General features: G+C 38.5%; 1 protein-coding gene across 2 annotated transcripts; it reads right to left on the reverse strand.

Annotated features, from left to right (window-relative positions):
* Positions 1–6,596: 6,596 nt before the first annotated feature.
* On the reverse strand, positions 6,597–16,139 carry LOC118801424 (arrestin domain-containing protein 4-like). Of its 2 annotated transcripts, none has more exons than XM_036561754.1 (9): positions 15,916–16,139; positions 14,971–15,267; positions 14,794–14,860; positions 14,465–14,612; positions 12,109–12,211; positions 10,761–11,017; positions 9,940–10,096; positions 7,708–7,871; positions 6,597–7,626 (listed from the first exon to the last, which is right to left on the reverse strand). In XM_036561754.1, the coding sequence occupies exons 2-9, from the start codon at positions 15,254–15,256 to the stop codon at positions 7,582–7,584; spliced, it is 1,227 nt and encodes a 408-aa protein (XP_036417647.1). In that variant the 5' UTR covers positions 15,257–15,267; positions 15,916–16,139; the 3' UTR covers positions 6,597–7,581. The 2 variants fall into 2 exon arrangements, with proteins under 2 accessions (XP_036417647.1, XP_036417648.1); XM_036561755.1 differs by lacking the exon at positions 15,916–16,139 and adding an exon at positions 15,379–15,507.
* Positions 16,140–16,502: the final 363 nt, after the last annotated feature.

The following is a 16,502-nucleotide window of genomic DNA, read 5'->3' on the forward strand; positions in this document are numbered from 1 at the left end:
CAGATGACTGATAAGCAGTTTCATGGCCAGGGGTGGCCTTTTCCCTCTTTATTTCATGTCACAAAAAATTAAGAGAAAGGTCTGGAGTTGATTCCAAGTGCTGAATATACACTTGGTAGCTGTTTATGGGAATTCTCAATATGCAGTCCAGAAAGGTGTCGATTCAAGTGAAGGGGGCCAACATTAGGCTGAAAAAACAAAAAAAACTTATTAGAGTGATAACAGAAACTTTAGGAGTGGCCAACAACTTGGTACAAAAAAAAAGAAATGCACCGGTGAGGTCAACAACACCTAAAGTAAAGTGGATGAAACTAAGGTGGATGATCGCAGGTGAAGAAAAAATCCTTCATAACATCTGGTCAAGTCAAGGACTTGCTAGAAGAGGTTAGTGTATCATTGTCAAAGTCTACAATCAAGAGATGCCTTTATGAATGCGAATACAGGGTTTAACTCAAGATGAAAACCACTGGTAACACTCGAATAGAAACGCCAGATTAGACTTTGCTCGAAAACATTCTGAAATGTATAGAGCTTTACTTTCTGCTCAGATTCATTCAAAGACTACAAAACTGATAGGATGGCGCTTCACAGTACAGATGGATAATGACCCAAAACATACCGTGAAAGCAACCTAAGAGCTTCTTAAGGCAAAGAAATGGCATGTTCTTAAATGGCCGAGTCAGTCACATGACCTCAACCCAATTGAGTATGCTTTTCACATACAGAAGATAAAACTAAAGGCAGAAAGACTCACAAACAAGCAGTAACCCAAGGCAGCATCAGTAAAGGCCTGGCAAAGCAGATCAAGGGAGGAAACTCAGCATTTAATGACGTCCATGAGTTCCATTTGCATCCAAGTGTTTAAAAATTATCCTTGTATTTACAATTATTACTTGGTACAATTACCTTTGAGCCAGTGAAAATAGAGGGACTATATAAAAAATAGCTTTAATTCCTAAACAGTTAATGCAATATTTTTGTTAAACCCCTTGAATTAGAGCTGAATGTCTACACTTCAGTCACATCTTGACTGCTTCATTTCAAATCAATTACATTGGTGTACAGAGGCAAAATGTTAGAAATTGTAAAAACTTTGTATGCAAACTTCATATTTGTTTTTTTTTTATTTATAGCACATGTAATGTTGCTAGCTGAATGAACATGCTTTAGCCTAGTTCCAGTAGCTGCTTGTGCCTATTAATATCATACTACAACAAGCACGAGAGAGTTCACTGTTAGCTGCATATTAATGGCATAGTGTCACATATTTAAGAAATCAGCAGGTACGTTAGACTGTATTGTGTATTGTTAACTTATTGAATAGCCTTCTTCCTGTTAGCTGTGGTTTGGTAGAAACCATGTTTAATTTTTAATGTGTGCTTTTTCCATAATCAGTAAGGACTGTAAAGCAAGAGAGAGAAAGAGAGAGAGAGGTGTACAGGAAATAAAATCTTTGTAAATCTATCAATTGAGTCAGATTATATAGGTTTCAACATGTAGTTTCATATTTTCAAAGTTTTTTTTTTTTGGAGGAACAAAGTTCTGTTCTGTTCTGTTTCCAGCAGCAAATAATGAGTAAATAAATAAATAAATAAAATTGATTTAGCAACTGGTGTCAAATCAGTTCATGGAACAGTAATGGCAGTTCATGGAAGAATGGAGGGATGAGAGGTAAACAAATGAAGGAAAAGGTAAATAATAATTATGAATGGGTAAAATTTATAGTTGGTGAAATATACATATTCGACAGTTAGTTTATAATTTATTGACTATAAATGTACACCAAAATGTAACCTTTAGTATCAGATCCACAGCTAAAGGAAAAGAAAACACAGTTTTCTGGTGTCAAAGGTCTCAGTACTTGGTGCAGTGGAAAGATGCCCTCATTGTACACAGTGTTTAAAACCCCAGCAGCACAGCTGTGTGCAGTACACTCTGACCAGGTGGAACAACACAACCATGCCTCTACCATCTCAGTGTTACTAACAATAATATCTGGTCAGCAGTGGTCGCTTTTGCACAGTTGAACTGCTGTACATCTCTATGGTAGGTGAAAATGGCTAATGAGCGCAGATACAAGGTAGGAGCACCTTACAAACTGGCAACTCAGTGTTACTACTGTTACAAAAACTATCCTCAAATACTAATTAAAACTGTGCTACTTACTATCCAAAGGCTTAAATTATCTTCTCAGTGACTATGAGCTTTGTAATACACATTGGTGATCAAGTTAAACTACTTTAAATCGTGGTCTGAAAATCATCAAGGGACATCACAGTTCAGGGAAACAAACTGGACGTGGTGGTATGCACTCAGTCCTGTCAACAGGAATATACCAAGCCTTTCCGCAACTGCTGCCAAGTTCCAAAGCCTGTGTAAATGCTAGGAGCACGTACAGAGAGAGATAAACAGACACGAGAATGGATGGGAATCAGCAGTGTTACACACGATCACTGGACATTGGCATGCTCACACATGACGTCCTGGCAGGCCTAGTTGTAAAAGGGCTGCCAAGTTCTCAGGGAATGAGAGTCTAAAAAAAGTTTTCTCATTCAGAACACATTTAGCGACAACATTTGTCACTTCAAATTTAAGACTGGAACTAGATGTGTAGTAGCTACCAATAAGGTGCTACACATAATTCTTGGCACTCTTCCTCTGGAAAGGCTACATGTATATACCTATTCCTTCCTAGTACATTTTTGAGGTCCAAATTTAAGATTTTACTAAAAAAACACATTTGATAAATGTTGTCATTGAATGTGTCTCAGTGCATGTTGTATTTATGGGTACAGAAAGTTTGACTAAATCTGGTTTTGAGTAGGTGGTATTGGTAGGCAGTAATTACATCCTAGCTAAAGCATTCTTGAGAAATGGGCTCAGATTTTGTAGAGTCTTCCACTTTTGTTAAACACACCAGTGAATGTCTTTCAGGCATATAGCGCATGTTTCACTTGCACTGGTGGAGAGCATTTAAAAAGAAACAGCTGATGTTGTTAAATTGGGGTTCACATTCCTTTAAGAAGTGTGCAGGCATGTGCCCTAATAGTCAGTTTTTGTTTCTGTTTGAGAGAGTTTTCAGAAGCCTGCTAGTTCTCTCTGCTATGCGCTGTGATGCTAGCTTTACCTGCTCTATATCTCTTCTGCTTCTACTTATTATACCTTACGTTTGAGTGCATGAAATCTAAAGTAATACAGATGTGCTTTGGAACTTATAATAAATAACAATAAATAACGGTGGCACAGTGGGTAGCGTTGTTACCTCACAGCAAGAAGGACCTGGGTTTGGTTCCCCGGCTGGGTCACCAGGGTCCCTTCTGTATGGAGTTTGCATGTTCTCCCTGTGTCTGCATGGGTTTTTTTCTGGGTGCTCTGGTTTCCTCCCACAGCCCAAAGATATGCAGTCAGGTGAACTGGACATGCTAAATTGACCCTAGGTGCGTGTGTGTCTATGTGTCTGCCCTGTGATGGACTGGCGACCTGTACACAGTGTTTCCTGCCTTCCACCCAATGACCGCTGGGATAGGCTCCAGTACCCCCCGCAACCCAGAAGGATAAGCAGATTGTGTATATGTGTTTCGCAAATGTTTTGCTCATTTCAAGAGAAAAAAAAGAGAATGAAGTCGTGTTTCCATCCACTACAGATGCAAAGAAACTTTAGATGACATAGGCTACCATGATTAGGGGCTGCATCGAAACAAGCATGATTAACTCAGTATTTGCTTTAAGTAGCGTTATCGTTACAGCTATTTGCCATTTTTATGGCTATGTTGGTTGCAGCTCAGAGAGGCCAGGCAGGACAAGCAGTGGCCCACCTGATTAGGCCTGAAATCTTCTTGTCACCCCAACGACGTCCACCTTGCATCTGGGAACACAAACACAGCAGACAGTTCTGGCAGCACATTGTAATTTTTCAAATGAGCTTTGATTAGGCAGTTCAGAATCTTCTATATGCGCTATGACCAGACCATCTGTAGGACTGATCATTTCTCACTTACAGCTTGAGATCATTGTTTATTCAAAAAACCCTTTTCCATCACCATTTTTTCGCATTTTGGCTTTAGAGATATTCTAAATATTCCGTCTTGTTCTAACGTAAAATTCTTTTGCCGATATTTGGGTGTTTTTTTTTTATTTCAGGCTTTTTCCATTCTGGTTTTGTTTTTGTTTGTTTGTTTTTTTTTAACATGCATTTTCACTGTTTGCAAAAAGCTGGTGGATGGAAAACCCACTATTGGATTTACAATGAACTAAATGCTAAATGGACTGAATGAAATGCCTGAAAAATAGTGAAAATGTTTAGATGTTAATGCATAATCTGTAGATTTAAGATGGAAAATTCTGTTTAACATTCCATGAATGTAGCCCACTGTGGGTGTAAGAGACTTTACAGAGATTTGCACTAGTTAGTGTGCACACACCTGGGCTGGCTCTCATTAGCTGAGACTCAAACTCCCAGGTGTATCCCCAACAGGAACAAATGCCCACGACCAGAGTCCTCCATGATGGATGCATCAAGAAGGCACTAATGTGCAGGGTTCCCCATTCCATCTTAAACATCAAACACAAGGACTTTTCAAGGACCTTTGGGATTCTGTTCCAAAAAGGTATGGGCTACTTTTTGCATATACAAATGAGGTGACACATCTAAGCTATGAATTATGATCTTAGAGGATTTTGTTCATGTGGTATTTGTAGTATTCTTGTTGATAGCTATATGGCAGTGAATGGTTGGTATCTATTTTGTAAGTTAAGATGCTTTGTACTGTAACTTCCATTGTTCAAAAAGTTAAAGATTTTGAGAACTAGACATTGGGGATCGAATGGCAACATTAGGACAGAGGATAGAAGTAATTCTGACCTTCAGATGGTTCATATTATCTTGACCTTTCCTCTAGAGAGTAAGAACTGACTCGTGAAACAGTGACAGTATGACTGTGGCATGCATGAGCTCCCTTCATGGAAGCTGATTTATGTGTCTGTTTACACAACTGTTGTGTCCTACAAGACTGAATTTACACTGCTAGAACACACAGTTGTACACTAGCGTCAACACTGATGTATCATGACAGCTCTGGGCAACACATAGAAATGACAGCTCTGTTATTAAGTTATTCTGCATATTCCTTTCCCTTGCGTTTCTAAACTTTGATAATGGTGTAATTTTAATTAAAGCTCCTGTCTACCCATTTTCATGATTTCCTTTATAGTTGATCTATTGTTGCTGTGATGTTTTCACTATGAACTGTTACAGAAATATGATGTTGGTCTTTTTTGAGATCTTTGAAATGACTTTTTCTTGCCGTTTTCTTCTCTTCGATTTGAGTTGAGTGGGGCTAAAACTGGCAAAGCTGACATAAGATCTACCAAAGTAACAGAGTTAGCAATATGTATACATCAGTTACTCACATTCTTTTTCAATTACAAGCATGCAATAAGTGGTGGACCACCTTCACTGCAGGAATACAATTATATGTCCAACTACCACCAGAAAAAAACATCCATGCTTACAGTATTTCCCTGCAGTTGTACTTCATAGGCAAGGCACACAACTCATTTCTCAGAAGTGGCTGCAAGTATGACCGACTTGTGATGGGAACTTGTGTTTTAAGATTGTGCCATGGCCAAACGTAATTCTGATACACTCCACATCTTTCCTAAACATCCGCTTTATTTTTTCCCCTTCAATTGCTGCTTAGCAACCATTACGTTATCTTCTTTTATCTCAGTTGAGCTTTTCTTTTAAGCAGTTTTTTTTTTTTACCAGCGAGTTAGTCTTGTTTCTTTCAATGTACTTTGCATTTAAATCTCCAGATATTCAAAAGTTGTGCTGGGGTATCTGTGAAACGAGACTTTATTTTACGAGACAATACTTCAGCACAGTAGAATACAATTATTTCTAAATATTAAATATCAGGCACCTATGTTGAAGAAACAAGTTGCATCATCCTTGTTCGCAATGAGACATAATTGAAAGAAAAAAATCTGTTTCAGTATGCTTTAGTTAGAATTCTTGATAGTTTGGCTGTTTAAGTTTGATGCTTTATGTATATTTCAGCTGTCCAATTTTAATTTACATCATCTTCATTGGGGTAAATGTTTTGCTTGTTGCACTGCGGGTAGGGAAATGGTCCCTTCTTGAACATGGAGTGACTCACCCCCACCTCTTGTTAACAAACTAACATTTATGTGTTGACCACGAGAGAGAAATTGACCTTTATTTTTGCCTTCATAATATAACAGAGACGGCTTCAATCACAAATGAAATCACAAATCAGAACTTTCTTATTGGTTCATTTGTTTTCATTTGCCTTTGTACTTTGAGGAAATACATTTAGACAATGCAATGCATATGTAATAGTGAAAGAGAACAGTTTGCAGAGCGGTTTTCAAACAATTTATTGAATTATACAAAAATACTAGTACAAAAGAAAAAATCCTTTGGGTTTACATTTTCCCCAAATGCAAGCATAACAATTCACCAGTCATTCACATCCCACTATATCCAGGCATGTTAAGATAATAATGATGTTAATTAAGAGTTTTAAAAGTAAGGGGTGTAGTTATGTTTATAAAATATATACCTGGACTCAAGGCAGCAGTGGAGATTTGTAAACATTATTAGGTTATTATTAACGCTATTAAATCTTTTTTTTTTTCCTGGCAAAATGTGACCAGTACTGTAGTGCAGTGTTGTAAGCAACCTCATCCACTAACAACCACTAACATTCATTCTCCTTTCAATTTCTGACTCTAAACCATGGAAATGCTTTCTTTTACAATCCAGTAAACCTGAGAATTGTAGTACATATTGACTATAACAGTTACCAACTTGACCAAAGCAGCCATCTTAGCTCATATTTCCAGTTTCTGAGATAATATCAACAAGGCATTTCAGCTAAAAGACATCATCAGAAAATGCTAACAGTGGACTGGGGAAAAGGTGAGCTAAAAGCGAAGGGCAAAATGGGTGAATTGGTGAAAGCAACGTAAAAGCCAATTTACATTTGTAAAGTGCTTTTCGATTTAGTGCTTCTATGCTTCCATACGAATCACCTAAAGAGCAGCACTGTTGCACAGTTTACATTGTCAACTGAACACAACAGGTATACGAAGAAAACAAACTAAAAACAAACAAGAAGAACATGGAAAGTGCCATTGTTCTTTGACAATGATGGAAACTGAGCCACTGTGCTCTGGAACCATTCAAAATGTAAACAGGAACCCATACTTTTGTTTATACATGTGTATGTCTGCAGTGATCTTTCACAGCTCACAGCTGCTACAGTTGGCTATAGCTGCTATAAACACATGAACAGTACTTACACAATTACTAATCCTAAACTCTAACAGCGCTTTAGATTCTTCAGGTTTTTTTCACATTATCTTAGTTTTCACTTTTCAAACAAGTGCTTGCTCAAAACATCACATCTTTATGACACCTGAAGGGACCCTAACTACTGTGCACCACAATCATTTGTTATTGTGCAACTGAGGCTCAGGCTGTTTTTTTCTTTGGTCTCCTCCAAATAAGGAAAGATATGTAGAATATCAACTGTATCCTTGTGTTAGTTGCAGCCCTCAGAGACAAAATACTGACTGACGTTCCACTGGGTTTGGGTCAACCTGCAATGAGAAAAACAGGCATGGATATCTAATGAAACAGAATTATATATGAATATGAGAGCAGGTGGATGAAAGACTGACCTCTGAGTATAGTGGAGGTGGCTGGAAGCGGAACTCCTGAATGTAAGCGAAGGCCTGGCTACCCAGCTGCCTCTCCGGCTCATGTGACCACTGGGAAGGTGAGACAGTTGGATGGTGCTGGTCAAACTCCTCTTCTGACACAACATCTGCATAGTTAGGAGGCGCTAAACAAGCAACGACAAAAGAAACCTGGTTAAACTGTTATTATTTTAAACCAGTGTCACAGGGATCTGTGGAGAAGATTCTGTGACGGATTTTAAATCAATCATAAGAGTGAAAAAAGTGCAATTCAGAACTGAAATTAGTTTTCATTAGTGACTGAAAAGTGCAATGTGCTTTTAACATGGCAAACCTGGTGTACTATGCAGAGTGGAGCTGTGTGAATTACTTTTCAAGGTGAATTACCTTCACGTCTGGCACACATTCATCATGTACTTCTTAAAAAGCAAATCCTAGCTAAATGTTCTTCAGTCAAGAAATCATGCAATGTTAGAGCAATGTAAAGTAGATTTTACTTTTCTGCATGCCACTCAATAAAATATCAAATGTTGGTACAACTTTATAATACCACTACACTTACAAAGAGTGTATGGTGTCAAATGAGGTTATTAATGGTCCTTAATTAGGTCACAAATACCTTACAATGTATAAGCAGCTATAACGCAAATAAAAATGGCAGCGACATGCCAAATAGTGAGCCCACATACATTTATATCTTATACTCTTATATTATTGTTATACTACTATACAATAGTCTTATACTAGGTTATACTGTTACTTATTCTACTTTGTCTTCTCCTTTAGTCAGTTCTTAATGAACATTGAATATTGAATATGAATATTCATCACTACTGCCGTTTTTCTTAATGATTTTTAAGGTGTGTATGACCTGATTAATAGCCATTAATGAACTCATAAAGGCAGTCTTAAGGCGGTTTCACACTTGGACCATTTCAGTCTCTGAAGTGGACTCAGACTGCGAAGTCACGGTTTTCTGTGCATATGTGAATATGCCAAAAGAACTCAGAGCCCTTTTAACGGCCCCAAAAACAAACGGTTTGTTTGTAGTTTGTTTTGTGCTCCGGGTGATCTCGAAGTTTACAATAAGCAAACAGCCACAGTCTTCCAGCACTTTAGCTGGTAAAAACGGACCACCAAGGTACTACTCAGGATAAAGCCTGCCTGTGATCTCGTGACAACACAGCAGACATATTAAAGCGCTAACATTCGAGAGCCCTTGTGATTTTACTGTGTTAAAGACTGATGCTAGGTACGTACGCAGTGCAAAGTTTTAAGCTGCTTTCACACTAAACGCTGAATAAATGAAAATTCACTTATTCACTTAATTTTAGACACGGATTTTCACCAGGTGATGCTTAGTTATGAGCACAGCGACAAACAGAACCCACTGCAGCCAATCATTTTAGCATGGCCAATAGGAAAGCAGCATGCGTGACTGGTAGATCCTCTCGCCCCCCGAAAGGTTAGTTTCAACAGAGAATGCTGCCCACTTTGCGAGCACTACGCACACACAGTGAGTGGTGTGAAAGGAGTCAGAAAAGGAGTCTTCTTTATAGTTCACTTACTTTGTGAACACAATAAGCATTGAGGTCATTTGCAGTTGGTTCCCTTTCAAGTTCACTTTAACAGAACTCAGTTAGGTTTATTTAAAAAGAACTACAAGTGAAAACGCCCTTAGGTAGTTTTCACACCTAGTTCTTTGCTTAAATCCAGACCAGTTTGGGTTTTTGTGACACTATATCAGGTCACTGATGCAATACGACTTTTTACTGACCATGGTTAATTTGTCACCAAACTAAAGAAAAAGTTCAACAGGTCTGCACCAAACAAGGTAGGTGTGAAAGCACTCTCCTTGTAAAGTGGTACCCAAATGTTTTGCTTTGTCTGCAATGCTAGTATCGTAGGCTAGCAACTATGACAGTGTGATCAGCGATCCTGTTGCTGTACATTGAAAATATATTGTAGGTTAAACCTATTTTACACTTTTTTATTTGATTCTATTTTCAAATGACAAAAACTTGAAAACAAATTTTCAGTTTAATTTAGATCAAAGTGATGTGTCAAGACGGCAAACCTCAACAGCACCTTAGCACAACATAATTCCACTGTGAACTCGCAAGCAACTCTGCACTAGAGCTTGTGTAATGTGGCATACTAAACTAGTCATGACACAAAAGTACATTTTAATTTATTTCATGCCTCCAGTCTTACCTTCAGGTGTGTCTGGGAGGGTGAACGGGAGCCAGCCTGTGCTGAACCCACTGATCACGCTAAGACTGCGACTGCCAAAGCCACTGTAGGGAGTAGTGCCAATCACAACGGGAAGCTCCACGTTCAGTTTTCTGGCACCTGGTATCTGAACTATAACCTTGGAAAAAAGAACAACAACAGACACTCTGATAACATTGTATTTAGACTAGGAACGGAAACCTCTGGCCTTGTTTGACAACAATACCATATTAGTGAAACAATATGAAACAAAATGAAAATTTTCACTGCCTTTTCTCATGATATGGTATATTTTGCTGTGAAATAACAGTTTATCTAATACACTGTTTAAATACTAATCAAACCTGCATAATGATAATGCACTTTGTAACTATTGTTTGTTGACTAGGACCAAAGACCCACAATAATACAAGCTGTTGTTGTTACATACTAATGATACTGACCTTAAGTAATATTTCTTCTAGTATCAATGACTCCAACATCCCTAATTTAGTCCAAAAATGACATCTGTCAGTCATTGCTTGCTTATGAATGTAACTGCAAGACTCCTCATTAGTTACCATTCATGAAGTAACCAAAAGATCTTTGCAAGGACGACAAGCTGAGCTAAAAGTTCAACAGACTGTTACCCCTTAAACATCCACATCCTAAATCTAATTATTTAATAACTACATTAAACACAATGGTAATAACTCATTTATTCTTAAGTTACAGGAGTTATGGAAAGTCAGTGAATGTTAGGAAATTTAGCAACACATTTTTTTCAAATCTTTTATCAACAAGTAAATATAATTTGTACTTACAGCTAGGGAGTATTCCACTCTCAGAATGTCGGAATTAAGGATGGATGGAGAAACTGGTGGTATCTTCAGTGTTTTTCCATTCCATGTGACAGCACAGCCTGACGGGATGTGATTACCTCTCACACTGGCGACCACTTGCTTGTATCTTATAGTTTTTCCTCTGGCTTTGTAGATCTGGATCTGGTAAATAACTGCTTTAGGCATGACCAGTCGAGAGGAGCAGTTCTCAATTTCTGCATGGATTGGAATTGACTCTCCTAAAATAGATATAAAAGCAGAAACTACTTCATTCAGAGACTGTTGTGTTTGTACAGTCATGCACAGTACAATGAAAGGCTTCCCTTGCTAGTCTACTTTGGTGCAAAAAGTGGGAAATTAAGTTCATTTGTTGTTTCTTGGGCTTAATTATGAATAATCAAATCATGATTTTCTCACTTTCGAAAGAAGTAGCATTAATTTGTACTTCAGAATAGGGCTACACAATCTATCACTTGGTAATTATTCTTGTAATAATAGCCTATGAAATACAGATATCACAGTGCGCAAATGAGCCTGCAAACAGTGCTTAGGTTAGGGGTGGGCACTCTAGTACTCATTTAAGTACTTGCATCTACTGTGCTTTTTTTTGGAGGAGGAAAGTCCACCAGGTTTAGTTCTTCCTACTCAGCCTATGAACATTAGCAACGTTAGCAAGTGCTTTGAGCACCACAATTAGCAAAGAGACACAACATTGTACTTCTACATAAAAATAAACTACTCATCAAGCTATGGTGTTGAGGAGTACCCCTTGTCTATTTGCAGCCCTACTTTCCCAGTTTCCCTTTCAGCCACCACAGATGCAAATAGACATCAGAGTATCACTCCAAGTTGCAGAGTCAATTTACTGTGCAATAAAGCCCTGCAAGTCTACAGTTCTTGACAAGCATGATGCAAACGTTAAATGAGTCCAGAGGTGACGTAAAAGTGACTAATGTGTGCATGAGTGTCATGGGCAGGTGCAGTGTAATCTACTACCTCACTGAACTTCCAGTCCTCATTTCAGTATAAAATAGCACATACATCATCATAATGTGTTAGCATGACTGTCACTGCAGACACACTCTGACAGTCAACAGTGCAGTGTGTCTGAGAAATCAGATCTTTGGCATTTCAAGACTTGAACTAACATTAAACATTAACTAAGCACACCATATAATAATGTATGATCAGCAGCCTACCTTTGTGCTTAGACGGCAAGCTGTCCAAATATTGATCAGCAAAAATGCAAGAGGACAGATTCTGTCACTGAAAGATGAATCTAATGAATCTACCTAATGAAGAGAACAGTACTTTTCTTGATTTTTCTTACCATTGCTGTATCCTTTTCGCTCAATGTTGACATTCAGGGAGACGGGACCTGAGGCAAAGATCCAGCAGCCAATCATCTTCTCATTACTTTCTGACACAGGACACTGAATAAGAATAGTTCACAGTGAATCACAGGAAAGCTACTAAATATTTGTGTATATATATATATATATATATATATATATATATATATATATATATATATATATATATATGCACTACATTTCCAAAAGTTTGGAATCACTTGCTATATAAAAATAACGTACACAACGTGGATGCTACAAATGTTTTTCTATATAGCATTTGTATTTTCTCACTGTGTGAGCTCAAGTTTCAAGTTCAAGTTTCAGTCAAGCTGTGTCAGTCAAGAATCTTAGAGACGGGACGTGTACAACATAGCGCGAAAGCCCTGTTTCGCAACGACTAAGAACTGCAGGTCACATAGCAGCGATGCGTTATTCGCATTTATAAGCGCTGCTGTTGGTTTCCTGGTACGTTAAATCTGCAACGAGAGACTGTCACACACTAAAAAGTGGCGAAGCTGAAGTCAGCTTCTCTTTTGAATTCTCCCGTTCCACCTTAAATGGTGCCGCATTTACATTCGGCGCCTCAGTCAGAATTTAAGGTGGAACGGGTAAATTCGAACAAGAAGCGACTTCAGCCTCGTAAAACAGTTGAACGTTGAGAGACATTTAACTGATCAACTTCTGAGGAAAGGTTTTCTGGCGGAGATGGGAGGAAAGCGGCTATAGACGAAGCTTAAAGCACAGCAAAGTAAATCTGCGTTTTCGTTTATATTGTTTAGTCTATACTAGGACGTTAGCACATACTGAGACATACTGGACATTAAATGTTGTGGCTCCCGAGGTGGTTTGAATTTGTTGAAAGGACAAAATGGCTCTTCTTATCATTTGTGTTGTGACTCCTGACCTAACCTGGCTTTAACGCAGAGGGAGCCGGTCGCTGCACTTCCGCACTTCCAAGTTCCACCTTTTGCGTTCCGTCAACATTACGTTATAAATTAAATATTTAGAAAATCGATTTTTGACATTTGTGAATCGATTCAGAATCGTTCACGTCCGCATCGCATATATATATTATATATATATATATATATATATATAATACACCAGCACATTTAATTTAATTTAACTTAATGAAGAACTGAATAGCCAAATCAAGTAGTGGATGATAACTACAATAATACTGGGCTTTCCAATAATACTGAGGTTAGAAAACGGTGCTATGAATGTACTGACATGCGTACAAATCACTCCTTCTAATAGTTATTTGTATTAATTGTAATATAAATGTTTTTCTTAGCAAATAAATGATTACTCTCTACATAAATATCTTTGTAAATCTATTTTTCTCAGGTGCCTAAAGCTTCTGCACAGTACTATACACACACACACATATGGGTTTCATTGTGTCTCTATCGATACACAATGTTGTAATACACAATGTAATAAAATTCATGATATTTCATGGAATATGGATTTAGCATAACTCCAGTGTTTGATCAAAACACATGTAATCAGGCTTTAAATCACCTTCACATAAATCTTCAGGATGTTATAATATGATTCATACAATCTCTTACAAAAGCTTACAATCATATTTTTTAATGAGTGCAATCTGTATTTACCCAGCTAGTTTTGGTCAAATTGTTGTCCAGTGCTTTTTCCCCACAACGCTCCTCTGATTAATCTTCATCTCATCTGTCAATAAGTCTCAAGACTCTATTTTTATGCTTTTTATGCATGTTTTACCAAACAGGCCTTTCTGTTCCCAAGGTTTACCAGCGGCTTGCTCAATCTTTAAGAAAGCCTGAACAGTGTTCCTGATCTGTTCAACAGTGTTTTTACATGATTAAAAGTACTGTTTAGTCTTGCGCTACTGTGGTGTGGATATTACTGAGCTCACTAGTGCATTTTTGCATCTTACAAATGTACCAAACACTATTTTACTGAAATGTATTCAAATTTTTCATAATGTCTCATAATGGTCTGTGAAACAGGCACAGATACGTCTTTTGTCCATATACAGTAACCGAGAATCAACTCTAGACACTTTGCTAGCTGACACAACCGAGCCAACTGTTTTATCATTTTTGCCCCCTAAACTGGATAAATGTGTACACAGACTGTGAATTCCCACAGAGTGAACCTGATACAGCCATAACCCCAAAAAATATTTCACAGTATATCAGTTTTGAATGGTTCTGTAGCAAAAGCAATTCTCGGTTATGCACTGACTGATTAAAACCACTGAAAAGAAGCACACACAGAAATCTGCACAGCAAAATAAAAGTCAGCAGGCACGTCAGTGGGTGTTTTTTATTTTGGCATGCTCACCACCAGTTCTGGAGAGTTGACATCAACATGGCTGATGATAAGAAGTTCTCTGCAAACATGTTGATCATGATGGAGTGGTCTCTGCAGAACAGCCTTCACCGAATAGCAAACACTGCCATGCTTTCCAGTGAACGAAGAAACAAGGGGTCTGCAACACAATGCCAGATGTTTGGGGACAGCATTTTCATGGGATGTGACCTTTACATCAAAATAGATCAGCAGCCTAATGTGTGTATCTCTTCTGAGAAGCAATTAACCCACCACTGAGAAGTAGTAATTGTAAGGTGTCATGTATCGAGCCTTGGTGTACCAAAGCCAAATGGTATTACCTTTGAGGCAGTTCCAATTCAAAGGGTATTTCATGGCGTCCTGCTTCAAGGCTGAGGCCTTCATTACCTGGTTAGAGGAGAAGCCAAATCAAACCTTTATTTAAAAAATGTTCCTCAAAATACCTAGTTTGCTATTTCTACTGGTCAAACCCAGCTGGTTTAGTTAATATGACCAACCTGTTGCTTCTAGAAGTGTTTTTGACAGGCAGAGATATTCCCTTTCTTCACCACAATGGGATAAAAACGGGGATGCAACGATGTTAAGAGCACCTGCAGGTTGACTACGTGATCCATCAATCCAGCCAACTCGACAACATCCTGTAGCGAACAGTCGGATGGCTCTGATTATGGTAGGTGCTGAAAGTTCGATCAAAACATGCCCAGACACGAGCTGCCCGGAGCTGTACCCGTTCCCTTGGTCGTTGTCAAAAAGTAAGCCCAACATTTTCACTTTGTCAGCCATGTCTGGGTTCACTGTTGATAAAAAAGAGAGCTGTTAAAGGCAGAAAGATTGTAAGTTGTCTTTGAAGAGTTTTCCTCTAACAATATGACACATGCTAGCTAACTAGCCTGCGAGCCAAATACCTAAAACTGTCCTATAGAAATGTCTCTTAGATCTCCTCCTACTGTATAGTCCTGCCTTTGGGTCAAGTCCTCTGGCAAACTGCTCTGTGAAGATTTCCAACTTGTCAAAGAAGAAATACCGATAGGAGGTTCAGCTCAGTTTAACGAACAATGAATCGATCATCCGATTCGACGAGTCACTATTCACGAGTCCAAATGAGAAGTCCAACTTCTCATTTATATTAGATTTTTAATGGGGTTTTACTTGTGGAAGATGGTTAAAATATTAGTGTTTTATTAGAAGTATTCAGCCTGTAACACGGACGAAAACTATGTAGATGCTATAAAAAGTTCGACTCAGTGAATCGGTTCGACTGATTCGCTGGAAAGAACCGGTTCATAAAAGCCATGCGCTCGCGAGCCAGAAACTTCTTTCTTACAGAAGTCAAAGCTCAACCAAACCGACGGGCTTCTACATCTACGAATTTTCATTTTCTCTTCTCAGCGCATCACTAAGTCAAAGTCATCACTTAAAGCAAGTTCCTTGACCATACTCACCGAAACGGCCTTCCCAAAACTCTGCAGGAATCCGCTCATCAGTTCTAGCGAGCTATCAGGTGTTCACTGTTTGCTTTCTTTGCGGAGAATATTTAAGTAAAGAGTTTGAGTGTTACAAATAGCGAACATTTTCATGTTGAAGTACGTTCTCTTGTGCAACATCTAGTTAACTACCAGACTCACATTACTTGTTCACCCCACCCCAAAAAAAAACAAAAAACCTAAGCGCGACTTCTTTGGGAATGTTTTTTAAAGGCGGGGTTTTAGGTGTAGTAGTTCGGTGATTGGACAAAACAGTTTCGCTCAGTTTTCGTCACAAGCACGTGCGCAGGCAATGGAGTATTTACCAATAGGCGTGATCTGCTGAGACGCTCCAATCACAGAGCAGCAAGAACGCGTGAACAGGCCTGTGATTGGACGGCCTCTGGCTTACAGCCAATCAAATGTAGCTTCACTCCACGTGGACAGGCTGTGCAGCGTGGAATTGACTGTTTTTGTAAATAAAACGGCTGACAATCCGTTTTCGCCATCGGTGTGAGCCGTGATTGAAAATGTTTTATTTCATGTCTCAATATAGAGTTCTTTTG

Source organism: Colossoma macropomum, unplaced genomic scaffold, assembly GCF_904425465.1.
Source record: "Colossoma macropomum unplaced genomic scaffold, Colossoma_macropomum, whole genome shotgun sequence".
NCBI classification, from domain to species: domain Eukaryota; kingdom Metazoa; phylum Chordata; class Actinopteri; order Characiformes; family Serrasalmidae; genus Colossoma; species Colossoma macropomum.